We start from the raw sequence: 18630 nt of genomic DNA on the forward strand, positions 1-18630 counted from the left end.
TGTTGACATGGCAAATACCTCAAAGAGCAAGAATGGAAAAGGAAACCAGATGCTTTACTCTCTCTAGTTATCTTTGCTCGTGCGTTAGTTTTGTTTACGAGTTATTCAGCAACCTCTGGGTTCTTTTGATGACTGTGGTAGGGCTGTGCAAGATGATCTTCTGGCCCTTGGATCCCAAGTGAATGAAATGAGCAAACCAGGTACACATATACGACAAAAAATTTCATCAAAATGGTGTTTGGCCTCTAGGGCCCCCACTCTAGTTTTATTCTTGCCATACTAATTTTGGTTTCTCTTCCTATGCAATGGTCCATTTCCTGAATGTTTGCTGGGTATTTGACAGTTAAATATAATTTGATATACTTCAATAAAATGGTCAATTGCACATTTTTGGAGAATACTTAATAGAGGTTATTTGTGCAGTAATCATTTGCTAACAGAATTAAGTAGTCAGGTGTCTAAGAATGTAATTATTAAATACATACTTGCTCTTGCTCTACTTCAACTTCTGAGTAATTTTTTTTTTTTTTTTTTTTGGCGGTACGCGGGCCTCTCACTGTTGTGGCCTCTCCCGTTGCAGAGCACAGGCTCCGGACGCGCAGGCTCAGCGGCCATGGCTCACGGGCCAGGCCTCTGTGCAACCAGTAGGATTTTATGCCCACTATTGTGACATGGGCATTTAGAACCATCTCTTTTTCCTCTGAATCTCACATTATCAGCACCAATATAAAAACATTGGAGCACCCAGTAACATGGGAACGTGGTGTTCCATGATGTTAGGACAATCTGAAAACTTAGGGACATTCTGAAAGCTCCCCTAACCCTCAATATCTCCTTCAGTATCTTTGACAAAAGAATTAAACTGTTCCCTGCATTTACGTGGCACTGCATAGTTGACAAGCCTTTTCACTAACATCATTCCATCTAATCTTCATGAAGCTGTAATGGGTTGGTAGAGTAATTTTTTAAAGCAATGGATAAAATGGGTTTAGAGAGGTTGAGTAATTTATTGAAGGTCACAAATAAGTGGTAGATCACTTGCTCTAAGTCTAGAGTCCTTTCCACAATATCAAACAAATTGTAGACATGGAAACAAATCACACTTTTAAAGATAGCTAAAGCTCCTTAAAGGAATAAGATTTTCATTACACATTTAGAGATGAAGGTCAAAGTGCAAATCTTCCCCTGAGAAAGCACTAACAAATGGGGACCATAGACTTTCACATGTTCAAAGAATTAATTCCAGGGTTATAGGCTTAAGACATGGTAGTTAATAGAAAAGTTCTAGTTTGAAAAGATTTTTGCACAAATGTACATCTCTATGTGTATATACATCTACTTAGAAAATCTATTGCTTTGGGTGTTTGTGCCATTTCTTAGTTACCCTTTTTACACGCTGTGTCCACAGCTGCTTTATTCCCATCCCTAGACTTCAAGCCACCGTATTATTTTTAATTACCTTATGACTTATTTTCAGTCAATTGTAATAACTAAGATCATTTAACCAATAAAGTACTTTCTTGAGTAAAAGTTATAGACTTTTGGAATATGGTTCCAAGAGCAGTTCAGTTTTCAGATTTACTATTCAAACCTCACATTTATCACATATAGTATGAAACTGTAGTATAAAAACACTTCCCTTCACCTTAAAAATATGTGACATTCCCCTAAGAAATTTCCTGCACTTAGAAGTTCTGGACCTTTTCCACTTATAAATCTGAGTGTATCCTTTCGCAGACTATGTGTAGTTTTTACTGTAGGGTTTTGCTACATTTCATAAAAAGGAAAATACAGACAGTAGAAGTACAGGTAGAAGACTTGGAGCACAATAGTCCATCACATGTATGTTGGGGAATAAGTATCATGAGGACTTTCTCAATGACTAAGGCTTCAAAGACTAAGGGTGGCAAAGATACAAAAAGTGCAAAAACCCAAAAGAAATACCTTTCCTCAGTGGGAAAGATGACACAATTCAACATGAGTAGAATGATTAAGAAGGAGGGTTTATTGGACTCAATTACCCATATGATGGTTCATCTGGCTCTTACTTGAATTTTAAGCATTTGCTTAAAAAATGATTTCACATTAATTTTATTTCTTTTGGAAAGCCCCCATGTGTAATTTATTGGTAGTATCTCTGAAGAATAGAATTATTGATGATGTTTGGCTGATGTTTCAGATGATGGAGGAGCCGGAAGACTGCTACAAGTGAAGCCATGTGTATAGTCTCAAAATGTCAGGACGGTACGGACACTGAAACAGAAAATAAAAGATACTGATTGTTTTAATGTTTAGATAATATATGCTCTTCCATGTGAGAGTACAAGGAGCACTTGACTTGTCTCTTTGAAAAGCTATCTTTGTTTCCTGCTATTTCATTCCCATCCGTAATGCACTCAAGTCAAGTCAAGTAAAACATCATCTCATCCTTTCCTGTTGTGTTTTCTCCAACCTGAAGCTCTATTATATCCTGAATATGACTGCCATTTAGGCTTCATTATGTATTAGATTTTCAAAATATAATTTTTGAGATCCCACATGCCTTGTATAATAAGGAATACAAAATAACAATGTGTAATGATATGTAATAAGTTCATGCTGTTTGTCACATACTATGTAGATGTTTTTCATGTATTTTATCATTTAAACTTCTACTTAAACAACAATGCTAGGAGGCAGTTTCTAATATTATTTCCATTTTAGAGATTGTAGATACTGAGACTTGGAGAAACTTGCAGCTTTCTTTAGATCACACATCTAGTGTGGGATCCTGGGATTTAAATCCAAATACAAAGTTGCACAAATTACAAATGATAGGTAATGTGCCTAAAGGTGCTGATAGTGTAATAAAGTTAAGACCATGTTGAAAGTTTAATAGAGCTTTGATAAAGAAATGTTTAAGGAGACTTAGAAGTAGAAAAAAAAGAATTGATTTGTACTGGGTGAGACTTTATTCTTGGAAAGATCAGAAATGTTACATTTTACTGGAACTAATGTCCTTTCCAAAAACCATCTTCTGATGGGTACTTTAGAAAAAGGTGGTCTTTGTATTTAAAAAATATATATATATATGTGTGTGTGTATATATATAATATATATGAAAAATGTATGTAGATAATTTAGAAAGTAAAGGACAGTATAAAGAAGAAAGTAAAGATAACCTGTAATCCCACAACCCAGAAATAATCAGTGTTAATATTTTCTTGAATTTTGATCAACTTTTTCTAAACATATGCAAGTTTTTATTGCTCTTATTGAAAACTTGGAACCATATTGTATATATAAGTTTGTTTTCTCTACTCTATAGCCTAAAATTACATCAGGAGAATTTCCCAATTTAATGAAATCATTTCTTTTTAAATGGCTTCATTGATTTCTAGTACATGTTTGGAATTTATTTAACTATCCCCTTAATGTTAACCTTTGGGATGTTTCCAGTTTTTGATTTATAGATGAACATGCTTAAACATATGTATTTTTGCATATCTCATAATTTCTGTAGAATATATTCTCAGAAATGGCATTGCTGGGACATAGGATCTAAGTTTTATTTTTTGTTTTGTTTTTTTAAGGTTTCTGATACAAATGACCAAACTGCTTTCTAGAAAGGATGTAATCTGGTACTGTTTGGATGCTAGTTTCTTTCCTTCCTCAATGATGTTTATCAGACTAAGTGCCTAGTATGTGTTATGTGTATGGGTGCTAAAGAAATATTGTTTAAAATTGAAAACCTCATGAGAAGAAGTGTGAAGGTGCAGAAAAAGCAGGGACTATGGAACAAGAAGGGGAGAGTTAGGTAAAACTGCCTATTATTAATTGTGCCCCATATATAAAGGCAAATGATAAAATTCTTCTTTTTAGGTGGTTGTAAGAGTTAAACGTTAGAGGTAGAAAATGGAACTGGCTTGTTTTCCTAAGCTTTGAAGAACATGTAAGATTTAAAGATTTAAAATAGATTTTGTACCCTTCCTCTTTGCAATAATTTTTATTTGTGAAAAATTCTTTGTAAATGGAAAAAAAGAATAACAATAATAGCATTTTAATGAAGAAAGTAATATCTGTATAGAAAATAATGCCTATATAGCTCCACCAGCTCCCATAATGAGTTTTTGGGATGTCTTGAATGTAATTTAAATTTATAGCTATTAATAGTCAACCGTTTTAGGTGGTTAGGCAGGGGCTGCAGTAACTCCATGTTATAATATGACTGTGTGTCTCATTCTTTTTCCTTGCAAAGGTGAGAGTTCTCTTGTAAAGAAGGCAGAGGGCTCTGATCATTCAGATTTACTGTGACCAACATAATTTGGCTTCAACAAAACAGGCAGTGCAAAGCATTTAGCTTCTCACAACGTGATCTTAAGTGTCCTACATGCAAAGATTGAACTGGGAATGGAAAACCAAGGTACTGCACCCTTGCTTTCTCTCATCCTTCTACCTTTTTTTCTCTGTTAGTCAAACCGCACCATAAAAAGAAACTTAAAGTCTACCTCTTTCCTGAGCGAAGCAGGTCAAATCCTTCATTTATTTTTTCAAGGGGTAAAACATGGGTTATTAATGGATCCAGTGGAAACTTCTTAGCCATAAAATCAGCCACAAGTTTGGGGACAGAATCTTTACTTTTAAAGCCTGAAAAGGAAGTGACATCAATGTTAGATTCAGCCAGATATGAGGAGAATTGGAGAGGAGACTTTCCACATAGAATTTAAATGAAAGTTTATAAAGTGTCCACAGACTACTATTACTGAGGTTAAGAAGAGATGGTGTGTTTCAATATCCTTTTGCAGTGGTTTGACTTTTTAATACAATCTCCCCAAACAAACTAGGGTCCTTGGTTATTAGTTCTCTCATAGAGAAATTATAGTACAGATGGTTATTCTCAAAGTGAAGAAGAAAATTTAACAATTGTCTAAATTTGGGCAGTGAGTGCAGACATAAATTATCGCTATGGATTTCCTGGATCCTTCTAGGTATTTCAGTGCATTGTGCAGTCACAAGTATCAAAAGAGATGATGCTGAAAGATCCTTGTTAGTTTATGGGGACTCCATTAAAGTCTATCTTGGGACTTTCTGTGTGCATTAGTTCCACATCTAGTTGATTTGGAGCCTATAGATACAAAGGAATTTTAGTTTATTTTTAAACTACATTGCGTTTTTTTTTAATTAATTAATTTTGGCTGTGTTGGGTCTTTGTTGCTGCGCGCAGGCTTTCTCTAGTTGGGGTGAGTGGGGGCTACTCTTCATTGCGGTGTGTGGGCTTCTCATTGTGGTGGCTTCTCTTGTTGCAGAGCACAGGCTCTAGGCGCACAGGCTTCGGTAGTTGTGGCATGCGGGCTCAGTTGTGGCTCACAGGCTCTAGAGCACAGGCTCAGTAGTTGTGGGGCACGGGCTTAGTTGCTCCGTGGCATGTGGGATCTTCCTGGACCAGGGATCAAACCCATGTCCCCTGCATTGGCAGGTGGATTATTAACCACTGCACCACCAGGGAAGTCCCTACACTGCATTTTAAAACCTGGCCTTGTCACTTGTAAAAAGGAAGAAATCCTGACGTTAGTAAGAATTTGGCCCTCAAGCCTAACTACGTACCACCAAAAATAGCTCCTTTCCAGGTACGTCCAGTCAACAGCAACATGGGGCTCATAGGGAGATTTTGGGCACTAGGAGGTATTCCTACAATGACGCTTACTCCATATGCTTCTTGACAGCACAACAAGGCAGCCATCTGGAATAAAATTAATATGTAGCATCATTAAAGTGGATTTTCTGGTAGTCCCAACTTATGATACACGGTATCGTGTAATATGGATCTAGCTAAATTGTGTGTGTGGGGCGGGAAGAGATTATGCCTTTTTCTTCATTCCCCATTATTTCCTAAAGCCACTAGGTGTGGCTTTAGAAAATGCCCAGAAAATATTGTTGAATGAGACAATAGATGAATGAATTCGTATGTTTGTATGTACTTAAGTCTTCTTTAGAAAATAATAAAGAGGCAAATATCATTACATATATATAATCTGATTCCTCAAATAAAGGTAATGTTTATCATCACATGACCCCTGGGCAATCTGAGTTAGTTAACTCATTCTTCATTTACTTATTAAGATATTTTGAACTCAGTACTTTGAACCAGGTATTTTGATGGTGAACCAGATACAAGGTCAATTACATCATCAACATTTCTCTCTTTCCCACTTCACAGTCTCCCTTTTTAATGGATCCCCATTTCTACCGCCCATTTCTAGTGGACACTTTTTTCCTAATTTATGTACTTTATTTTCTTACAGTTTTGTTGAAGTATGATTGACAAATAAAAATTGTTTATTTTTAGGTTGTACAATGTGATTTTTTAGGGTGAACAATGTGATTATTTAATATACCATGTGAAATGATTACCACAATCAAGTTAATTCACATTCATCACCTCACATAGCTACTACCTTTTTTTGTAGTGAGAACATCTGAGCTCTACACTCTTAGCAAATTTAAAGTATACAGTACAGTAGTATTAACTATAATAACCATGCTGTACATGGAAGTCTCCAGAACTTACTCATAACTAAAAGTTTGTACTCTTTGACATCTACCCATTATTCCTCCCCCACTCCTCCAGACCCTGGCAACCACTGTTCTACTCAGTGGTTCTAAGAATTTGATTTTTTTAGTTTCCACATATAAGAGAGGTCATATAATATTTGTCTTTCTGTGTCTGCCTTATTTCACTTTGCATAATGTCCTGCGGGTTATTCCATGTTGTTGTAAATGGCAAGACTTCTTTTTTATGGCTGAATAATATTCATATGAATTATATTATTGAATATATTATTGAACATAATATATATGAATATATATGTATTATATATACATCACAATTTCTTTATCCATTCATCCATCAGTGGACATTTAGGTTGTTTCCATATCTTGGCTATTATGAATAATGCTGCAATGAACATGGGGGTGCAGACAGTGATTTCTATATTCTTTGGATATATACCCAGAAGTGGGATTGCTGGATCATATGGTAGTTCTATCTTAAATTTTTGGAGGAACCTTTATACTGCTTTTCATAATGGCTGTACCAATTTTACATTCCCACCAACAGTGCACAAAATTCCCTTTTCTCCACACAATCTCCAACAGTTGTTATTGCTTGTCTTTTGATAATAGCCCCTCTAACAGGTATGAGGTAATATCTCTTTGTGGTTCTGATTTGCATTTCCCTGGTGATTAATGATGTTGAGCACCTTTCCATATAGTTGTTGACCTAAAACGGGCATGTTTTAAATGTGCTTTTAACTCCTGTGTGACTTTACTTTAAACTACACCTGTTACTCTGGAACTTGAAAAGAAAGCCTTTCCCCTCCAGTCAGGTTTTTAAGCAGGTTTGCAGTAAGAAAGTTGTTTAGGATCCCCCCCGAAATATATAATAATCAGTCATTTGATTTTGGAGTATGACATTTGGAAGACCAGAGAACTTTAGAACATGTGGCTATCAGACATTTAAAACAGTCCAATTCCACAAGAGAAAATGGAGGGGAAACCATAGAAAAACGGCATAAGGAGAAAGGCTAGAGCCTTGGAAAAAGTTGGATTGTATTGGAACTTCAGTCATCTATGGCATATTGTCCCAGGTCAAGGCTGCAAAGAGCTTTACTCTTTAGGTGCTGCTTCTTACTACCAACACTGCTGGGACTTACTGGAGAACCTTAAAAGGGGGCTTTTTTTTGTTGGTCTCTGGGGGTGTTTTCATTAGGATTCTAGAGAATTCTGGTTAGGTGAAATGTAGCTAGGGATGTGTTCTCTGTTGCAATTGATAATTGTAATTATTTGAAAGTAATATGTATATTTTAAAGATGATGTAAGTGCTGCAAGATTGCAAACAGTACTGTATGTTGATGACCCCAGCTGACGTTTATTAATAAGAGCTTGCTACTGACAGGTGGCACGTGCTAAGTCTTTTACATGTTTATCTCACTTAATCCAGAAACAACACTATGAGATACATATCACTTAAATTTTTTTGGTGGAAAAACCTGTTGACTTTTTAAAGTATTCAGTTCAACACACAGATCTGGATGCATATTATGTACCAGGCACTGTGCTGCGTGCTGTGGTAAAACAGGGCATATTTTCTCTTAATAAAATGATACGGAGCCTAAAGTTGCTCATTTTTTCTTTTGGCCAAAATATGATATCCATTGAAACCTATAAAAATTGTCAAACCATTTTTTGTTAAGAATGTGGGGGAAAAATCAAACTTGCCAACTTGAAACCAGAATTTATATTCTTTATATTGACTTGAGGTTGAATTTTTTTGAACTAAAAATTAAAATAAATTTATGATGGCTCAATAAAAAAACCCTCTTCTGTCTCTAAAAAGGAAATAATACTTGTGACAGTTATACGTAACTGATGGAATGAGATTCCTCATTATAATAATTAAGCAATCCAGGTAACAAATAGGAGATGGAAAGTTGCCATAGTTTAAAATATATTCTTTATGTATAATGTTTATATTCTGCTGCATAAAAGTAGACTCTAGAATGCAGAAGCTGATGTCTCAAGGCCTTTCAGGGTACATACCATGGTGTCAAAACGACCGATGACTTCAAATGAAAAATCCACACCTCCACCACTCATTTCCTTCAGCACCTCCTCGATGGGTTTCTCATAGTCCCGAGGGTTGATGCACTCAGTGGCACCCACCTCTTTGGCCTTTACAAATTTGTCTTTGTTGATGTCCACTGCAATGATCCTGGCTGCTCCAGCTGCCTTACAGCCTATGATAACAGACAGACCAACTCCTCCAAGGCCAAACACGGCACAGGTGGAGCCCTGGGTGACCTGTGTTTTCAGAAAATGCAAATACAGATTAATGACTGTTAGAAAGAGCCTAAATTGTATAAAGTGCCATGCTTTTCCCTTGTCAGGAGCGACTCAAACTACGTCCATCTGTTTTCAAAACTTCTTTTGGCTTCAGCTGCTTCATGTTTAAAATGAAGGGGTTGAATTAGATCAGTGGTTCTCAAATTTTGCTAGACATAAGACTCACCTGGGGAGCTTTCAAAAAATATCTCAACACCCAGGTCACAGCCCATAAGCAATTAAATCAGACTCTCTGCAGGTAAGACCAAGTCTCCAGGTGACTCCAATGGGAAACCCAAGCTGGGAGCCAGTGGACTGGATGATCTTTGAGCTCTAAATGCTAGTGACCCCCTCTTAAAGAGAATCTGTTGATAGCCAGCTTCAGTCTATCACACATACACAAACACAATTTTGGGGAAATTAAATAATAAGTAGAAGAGAGGAGACTGAAAAAAAATAATCTAGTTGAACCCTCAATAATTAACTCCTTGTTTCATTAACTTTCAGTAGTCATGATCAGTATAATGAGAGCAGAAATTATCGGTGAAGCATAGAAGAGTTATCCTCGGCTTAAAGCAAACTTAACAACAGGGGTAATTTAACAGGTAATTTTAAGATAATACTGCTTGGGACCAGTGTGCTCTGAGTGGGTCTTTATATCTGCTTTTTAAAATACACTAATGAAGAATAATGCAGTGAAAAGCTAGCCTGTACTTTAATAATGAATGAAATTCATCATCCCAAGTGCTTCTTGGCTTCTGTGTGTAGGTTCAGTTGGACCACCTGCTCAGGTGAGGCAATTGGCCAAGGGACTTAGTGCTAGGCTCACAGAAATTTGGAAAACATGTGCTCTCAATTGTTTAACTTGCCTAAGGAACTGTTTAATAAACCTGATCTGCTATAGTTAGCCTTCAGTGTGGGTGAAATGTTCCTCCTGGCCCAAGTAAACATTCTGTGGGGCACAACACCACTTTTTTACCTTAGAAAAACATGAGGCTTGTGATTGTGATTTAAAAGTGCTGGTAATTATGTATTATGGTTTATGATTCAGCAGGAGTTTTGAGAAAGAGGCTAGTCACAGCTGTCATATTAACCAGTTGTGAGATTTTGGGCAAATAGCTCTATGTCTCTGGACCTGAGTTTCATAAAATGAAAGGATACTACTAGATTTCCAGCCTTCTGGGAAGAGGAGCCTTTAAAGAATTTCTCCTTAAAATCTACCACTTCTGAAGTGTGTGTGTGTGTGTGTGTGTGTGTGTGTGTGTGTGTGTGTATTTGTGGCAGGGGTGGAGGTATAGCAGTGGAATAAATGCTTCATGCATCATTGAAGCTTCATTGCTTTCCTCATAGAGATCCATAGAGTGGGTATGTTGGCGACCCTCAGTTTGGAATTATATCAGGATATCAGGTAAGGCTTTGAAATCTACTGTTGATCATAATTCTGGGAGTAGAAGATCCATGGACTAGATACTCCTCAAAGGCAACTCCTTCATTTCGTTTACTTTTCCTGACTCAGAACTTAGTGGAAACTGCTGTGTATGGCTCATGTTGGTGCTAACTACAAAATGAATGACAAAACGATCTCCCAGCTCTAAAATTTAGTAATCCCATAGAAAAACACATGTAGGAGAATAAGTATTGAAAACATCTTTACTTTCTCTTAGTTAATTATCAACAGCTTTTCGTTTGTGATTAACAGATAAATTTTCTAGGATGCGCTCTCAATTCCTTCTGAGGGCATTTTCTACTTACAATCAACAGACTCAATTCTATGGAGCATGTCAATGTTATTACGGTGGTGGGGGGAGAAGCTACCAGTAAATCTGTGTAGCATGATCTCTGATTCCTTTGAGAAGCTGCTCTCCTTTTAGCTCCTGACAGTCTGAGTGTAGCTGGTTTTATCACCCATTGTAATTCCTACCTTGGCAACTTTGACCGCAGACCCATAACCAGTAGAAAATCCACAGCCAATGAGACAGACTTTCTCCAGCGGTGAGTCTGCATCAATCTTGGCCACCGAAATCTCATCCACCACTGTGTACTGGGTGAAGGTGCTGGTGCCGATGAAATGGTAGATGGGCTTCCCTCTGCAGGTGAACCTGCTGGTACCATCCATAAGGGTCCCCCGAGGCTTGGTCACACTGGTCAGTGCAACACACAGGCACATGAGGGTATGAGACAGGAGTATAACTGACGTGCAGATTCCTTGGCTGCTTAAGGAGAGTATCAGAAACTTACTTGTTTTTCAGGCAGAAATTGCCTTCCGGGTGTTTACAAACACTGCACTTTCCACACTGGGGAACAAAGAGTGGGATGACTTTATCACCTGGGGAAGGGGGTAAAACAAATTCTTCTTAAATTTCTACCCAGGAATTAATAGAGCTAGAGCTTAGAACTTACACATATGTATTAGAGGCACTTGACTTTGAAAAGTCTCCAACAATAGGGTCCAGTCAGCACTATGTCTTGGTCATTGCCTGCCAGCATCGTTACCAGTTTGGGTTTATATATGCCTGAAGATGCCCAAAGAAAATGCAAATGTGGAAAACAACATGGATTTTTAGAAGTGGTTCCACTGTGTTGATAGTTATCTTTTATTGTGTGCCCTTTCTCTTGGGGATTTTATATGTATCATCTCATTTAATCCTTAATAATTAAAACAAATGTTCTCACTGTAAGTGTAAATATAAATTTAAGTTGTGAGCAGGCTGCCATAGTTCCACTAGATGATCCAGTATTTTATAATAGTTTGGGATACAATAACAATGAGAATCTCAACAACTATTTCTTGGCTTTTCAAAGTGATTATGCTTATCTCTACTATGAAATGAGTCCTTTAAAAAAAATTCTTTTTTAAGGAAAACAAACAAAAATAGGACACATAAGAATTTAAGAAATGCTTTTGAAAACCTCAACCCTCAATAATAAGTTAGACTCTTTTAGGATAAGAACTGACTTTCCAATGTTTCTAGCTGATAATTTGTGAATAGTTCATTTTTACTGCTATGGTGGAGGGGGCAGGGGTGAAAAGTAGGGGTGTTGGGCTTCCCTGGGGGCGCAGTCGTTGAGAGTCCGCCTGCCGATGCAGGGGACACGGGTTCGTGCCCCGGTCCGGGAAGATCCCACGTGCCGCGGAGCGGCTGGGCCCGTGAGCCATGGCCGCTGAGCCTGCGCGTCGGGAGCCTATGCTCCGCAACGGGAGAAGCCACAACAGTGAGAGGCCCGCGTACCACAAAAAAAAAAAAAGTAGGGGTGTCATTTATTATTAATAGATTTCTAACTAAAGGAAATACTGAGAGCTGAAACTCAAACCAGACAACTGATTTTATTATTTTCTGTTCACAGGTCAATTAAGTATTTGGTAAGCAGGGAGGTCAAATCTACTGGCTAAAGTGATTTTTTAGAATTAAAAATATTTATTTTTAATCATCTATACTACTTATCCAAAAGACTCAGAAAGATAACATTTAATAGATAAACTTTATATGAAATGATAGCATGGAAATTTTCTGTTTATTCACAGTTTACCTTTAAAAATATTTATCTGTATTAATATACAATAACATTAGGATACAATAAATATTAAAGAAAAATAGTACTTGGTAACCAGTCACATTTAATCATGGTTAAAGGTAATAAAACAGATATTGTTTATGGCAGGATGCCTTCTGCTAGTTCTCTTTCATTTCCTGCCAACTAGTCTGTTTCATTCATTCCGTGTTCAGTAAAGAAGGCCATATTGGAAGGGGAAATCAGTGAATGGGCTCCACTTCCCACCTGAGAAGAGATAATGTTGATTCAGTCATGGCCTCACAATCCCCATTGTGTGAAGTCAGTACAGAACAGGTTCCATACACTGATCTAGAGGCTCAGGACACAGACATGTTTTTTCCCTTGTCTCATTTGTATTTTAATTTGGACCTGATAGAAGACAATGCTTAGCAACACTAAAATGGGAATTAATTCATTATGAACTCCACCCTGGCAGGCACTGGGTCTTTTTTGATCCTCATGTATTCCCTGGATCTAACATGGTGGCTGACATCTAGCAGGTCCTCAAGAAATACTTGCTGAAGGAGAGAATACAGGAGTGCATGGATGCATACATGCCTGAGACAGGCAGGGAGGGAGGAAAGGAAGAGACCTCCAGTCAAGTCCTAGCTCAGCCTTGAGCAAGTTCTTTCATCTCTTATTACTTCAGTGTCATCATCCAGGCTGGATCATCTTGGGGTCCTCAACCAAAGCACATTCCCCAGCTGTGAATTCTGTACCTGGTTTTACTGTAGTCACCCCTTCTCCAATGCTCTCCACAATGCCGGCTGCCTCATGGCCTATGATCGCAGGAAGAGGTGTGACCAAAGATCCATTAATCGCATGGTCATCTGAGCGACAGACTCCTGTGGCCACCATCTAGAGGGTAAAGAGAGGATGATTAGATTCAGAAAAGATTATGACCCTCACTCAGATGGACTTAACATACCCAGTTTCCTGAGTTTGCGCTAAAGAGTTTTCACGGGTTTTACTGATAATTCCTACTCTTCCCAAATACAGATTCAATTTATACCCAAGATTATTCAGCCTAAAACCCTCCTCTACTTTCCTTTCATGCATTAAACAATTTGGAATAATCTGTGAAATAATTGTTTCTGAAATGGTTAAGTCATATAATATACAAGGAGGCAATCTTTTGTATAGAAGTAGGAAATGCAGATTAGCACCAAGAAAATAGTTACTTAAATGCTACCATCTAATGCTAATTGATTTAAAATCTGGATATATATTCCTTTGCACTTATTTTTCTGTATTAACACATAAATTCTTTTTTATTTTACTAGGTTTATACTGTATATACTCTTTGGTCTCTTTTTTAAAAATTTAACAATTTATACTTACAACTTTCCTTGGCAACAAATGTAATTCCACAGTCTGGATAACCATATGAAAAGTGCCTCTTAATGGATTTTGGTTATTTTCATTGTTACTCTCTGAAATTTTTAAACCTAAGATTAAATAGAAATGGAAGAAAGTTTTACCTTAATACGAACTTCATAGGCCTTAGGGGGTGCAACTTCCACCTCCTCAATGGAAAATGGTTTTTTGAGCTCCCATAGCACAGCTGCTTTGCATTTTATTACCTGAAAATTGAACAGAAAGATGATACCAGTTTTTCCCCACCCTTGAAGTCAGGGATTGTGTCTTTTACCTTTTTACGTGCAACATCTAGCCCCATGTCTAGAAAGCAACATTGTTCCACAGAAATGAAAACCTTTGATTTGCAAAAAGAATAATAGTACCTCTTTATAAAAATGTGTAAAGCAATACCACAAGCAAAGAGAAACAGAATTAACTATAGTGAGACACTGAGATAAAATGGAATATATTCTTTTATGAAGAAAGAACACCATGGGTTTTTTTTTCTCTAAGGATTGTTTATTGCTTCTATTTCCTAATGCAGTCCTGAAATTGGTTGTTTACCCAAAACTATTGGCTCGTACGTGAAGTTCTAAATCACTATCACTTTGCTGACATATTCAGTGTCTGTTCACATGATACTGATTTCTCCCTTGCTCAGTTCTCCACTCCAAAATGATCTGACTTTATGATTCCAGTTATGGACTTGTCCCCCTGCCTAGGGTTTCTCTCTCTCTATTTGCCTGTTCCTTTGATTTTCTCTCTACACTTGTTCTATGTGCTATTTGTTTGCATCACTTATTTGAAAGTTAGCTTTGGCAGCTCTGTTTTGTTATATAATTTATGTATAGGGATTTCTTCCAGATTACACTTGAGCCCAAAATTGTAGAGGTTAAAACTCTACACACACAACACACACACACACATACACACACACACACGCATATATTTAAAAATGGGACAACTGTGTATTTGACTTTCTAGCTAGCATAGCTTACTTACAGGTGTTCTTACAAATAAAAGTTGAACACATTTTTAGTGCTTGGGAATGTAGTATAAGACTTCTGTTCATTTTTGCAAAGCTTGTATAGTTGACAGTTTTTTCTAGAGAGAATTAGCATATTGCAAATATGATAAAAATTCAATTGAAATTTATCTGATAATTTATTTTCATTATTTGTATGCCAAATCCTTCTACTTTGCAAAGTGTTTGTCATGGTCAATTCCACAATAAATATAAGAGTACTTGGAAATAATACACTAACGGTAGATAGGTGTTGATTATTGGGTGCCAATGATGTAGCAGGCACAAGTGGCTGTGTTGGGTGAGTTCTTGATACATGTTTGACTTTTAAACTTCACAGGGCAGTATTATTGAATTATTAGTCTTATTTTACAGATGAAAAGATTGAGGCTCAACTGATTTAGTAATTGACTAAACACTTTTCCCAGAATCACAGAGCTGGGTGTCCAAAGAATTAACATCATTTTATCTTTTCACTACTTGATGGTAGTAAAAGATTAACAAAAGGTTAGGGGTTAGATAGCAATAACAGCAATAATAGCAGTGACTGGTATTTATTAAATTATTTCTATGTACCAGGCACTATTTTCAATGCTTTCTAGTATGAAAAAATTTAATATGGGGCTTCCCTGGTGGCGCAGTGGATGGGAGTCCGCCTGCCGACGCAGGGGACGTGGGTTCGTGCCCCGGTCCGGGAGGATCCCACATGCCGCGGAGCGGCTGGGCCCGTGGGCCATGGCTGCTGGGGCTGCGTGTCCCGAGCCTGTGCTCCGCGGAGGGAGAGGCCACAAAGGTGAGAGGCCCGCGTACCACAAAAAAAAAAAAAAAATTTAATATGAATTTATTAAATTCTCACAACCACCTTATGAAAGTAGGTATTATTATTGTTGCCATTTAGCATTTGAAGAACATACAATGCAGGAAGGGTAAACATAAATGAAGTGTTATCATAGCTAAAAGTTATTGATGTTGTACCTGAGGAGTGAGAATTGATTGCCTATAATTTATAATTATCATTAATACATTTGGCTTACCCTTTTGATCTCTGAACTCTTTCAAGCTGAGTTTTGGAAAATTTAGTTTTTCTTTTTCTTTACTATTCTTCATTTGAAATGTAATATGCCACTGTAAATGCTAATCAGTAATGGATGAAAATAAAGTTAGAATAAGAAAACTGACAATTGGTTACCCATAAGATTTCCAACCAATCGCATTGATATAGGCCTTTTGTGTGTCCCACAGTGTGCGTAGAAACCTCAGAATCTTTCAGTTGAGTCATCATAGCAAGATATTATATTGTGCAATCAACTCCTAATACAGCAAACCTACTGGAAACAGTTACACAGGCTTTTGCCGTGAAGAAGTTAAACAACATGAATTGATTGTATTGAATAACCACATGTATTTCTCTGCACCTGTAAGCACATTGAACAAATAAACATGAATCTATGGAAGACTTAGAACCAAATATCTCTGTTCCCAGTGCTAATAAGTGGTTCAAACTGTATCAGTATTAACTTTTTTTTTTTTAAATCACATTGACTTTTACATGAAGAAGATGTCGTTCTTTAGCAGTGGTCCCCAACATTTTGGCACCAGGGACTGGTTTCGCGGAAGATAATTTTTCTACGGACCGGGGGGTGGGGGAAGGGGGATGGTTTAGCGGGTAATTCGAGCGATGGGGACCAGCAGATGAAGCTTCACTGGCTGGCCTGCCTTTCACCTCCTGCTGTGAGGCCAGGTTTCTAAGCAGCCCAGGGGTTGGGGACAACTGTTCTATATGATTTCTATGGAAATTTCCTGAATTGTGCCACAATAGGACCCTTTTAAATCAGAATTTGCATGTTGATGTTCGTTTGTTTTGTCTTGATGGTTCTAATGCTTTGAGATCAATAAAAGTTTTGTCACACTGAACTTTCCTGTATTCATAAGAAGACTATGATTATAAAGAATAACATTCATATTATGGTATCTTAACATAAAGATAACTTCTTGATAAAAACATTTCATTTCGACTTGAAAATTACTCATGATTGGATGTACTACTTCACATTTATTTAATATATGAAATACAGACCGTAATAGGTATAATGCTATACATTTTGTTAAAGATATTTAGGTATTGCCCATCTCAATTGTAGTTTAATATACCTTGTATATTGAAGCATATATTCTATGTTGTATTTCAGTATATATTATTTCTAATTTATATATGAATTTTAAGTTATTCATTAAATACTGTATCTCTGTGTATTATATTAATTAGAATATAATTCCAAAAGTAAAAAAAAAATTGCCTTACTTTTCCTGCTGTACTCATGTTTCTGCTTTCTCTGCAGGCCAGGAGACGTGAATTCTTACAGACTCTTCCCTGCTTAAGTATGTACAACAGATATATTGCACAGATTATTGTTTGCTTGGATAATGCCCAATTCTACACATGTGATCTGGGATCTTTAAGCCCCTCCCATCAGCTTATTTTTGACCAAGTCAAATCAGGAAGAACAGTGCACTGAAACACTGACTTTGTTTGCAATATGCTAATTTCAGGTAACATCTTGATTTCATCAGGTTAAATATTTCCCTAGATATATCTTTTTCCTGGATTACGTATTTCTCTTCTCTCAATCCCACACAGGGTGTTCAGAGTTCTGCTTTCCCTTTGTGTGAACTAAGCTCCAACTTCTAATGCACATAATGCAGTTAGCAAGGCGGAGGAGTAAGAAAGCAGCACAAATGCCTTAGGACGGAGAGAGTTACAAGCCTGAGGAATGTGTTTGCTTCAGCACTCTCCTCTTCACAGCAGAGAAGTCAGACACCAGTCAGTGACAGCAAAGGTGCTCACTGTTTCTGGCATTTCTGCTCCACTCAATACCAATTAGCACTGGCTGGGAACTTCCCTGTTCCAGACACTCAGCTGGGTACCGTGGGGTGACAATGATGGATAAGAGATGGCCTCTACCCGTGCCAGGAGGCATTATGAGGCAGTGGTTATAGCATGACCTTGGATTTGAGCAGACCCTATCCTTACTAGCTGTGTGAACTTGGTCTTGTTATTTAACTGTCCTTGGCCTTAGTTTCCTTATCTGTAAAATGAGGATGAATAGTAGTGCCACCTGAAAAGGTTGTTTGATGGACAAATGAGTTAATCCTTTTAAAGCACTTAGGGGGCCTGACACACAGGACAGCCTTTAATAAGTGTTAGTTACAGTGATCATCCATAAAAGTAAACTCACAATCTATGGGGGAAAAAGACACAGGCAACCAAGTCAGACCATCTGTGATGTTCTATATCAGAGGGAGGGCATTCTGACTGAAGGACTCAGAGGAGGCTTTGTAGAGAGAAGACATTTAAGTTAGAAACTAAATAATGATCATTTGGCAATTAGTCAAGAAAACTCCTGTGCATTTCCATTGTCCTTTGTTCAGTGCAGTGAGTATGAGAAAGAGTTTGATTTTTAATAAATCTCAAGTCTTTTACCAGCACTAGGAGGACATAGTGCATTCAACTACTTAATTAGATTTAGTCTGTCAACATGTATATGTTAACAAAAAGGGTATGTTTCTGTGGAATTGTCAAGGGAACAACACTATTGTCTGTTTCCAACTTTACTTATGCAGGTGTAGAAGGCCATACTAGGGTTGCACTACATCCACCAAGAGGAGAGGCAAGAAAGGTCTTCCATCTCACTGTGGTCTTATAATCATTGAGTAGGCACCACTTCTAAGGAATGGCCACCACCCAGTTCTCACCTACCTTAACTTGTGGAGGAGAGCAGTGCAAAGAAAGGGAGTCTGACCACTTTTCAGAGATTCTGGATGGTATCAAGGGGCTG

General features: G+C 37.5%; 1 protein-coding gene across 1 annotated transcript; it reads right to left on the bottom strand.

Moving 5' to 3' along the window:
* Positions 1-1982: 1982 nt before the first annotated feature.
* On the bottom strand, positions 1983-17194 carry LOC136123456 (alcohol dehydrogenase E chain). Its single transcript, XM_065877696.1, has 9 exons — positions 17097-17194; positions 13893-13994; positions 13131-13269; positions 11098-11185; positions 10781-11000; positions 8578-8838; positions 5584-5719; positions 4488-4626; positions 1983-2253 (listed from the first exon to the last, which is right to left on the bottom strand). The coding sequence occupies exons 1-9, from the start codon at positions 17112-17114 to the stop codon at positions 2229-2231; spliced, it is 1128 nt and encodes a 375-aa protein (XP_065733768.1). The 5' UTR covers positions 17115-17194; the 3' UTR covers positions 1983-2228.
* Between the last annotated feature and the right edge of the window lie 1436 nt (positions 17195-18630).

Source organism: Phocoena phocoena, chromosome 5 (assembly GCF_963924675.1).
Source record: "Phocoena phocoena chromosome 5, mPhoPho1.1, whole genome shotgun sequence".
Classification (NCBI taxonomy): domain Eukaryota; kingdom Metazoa; phylum Chordata; class Mammalia; order Artiodactyla; family Phocoenidae; genus Phocoena; species Phocoena phocoena.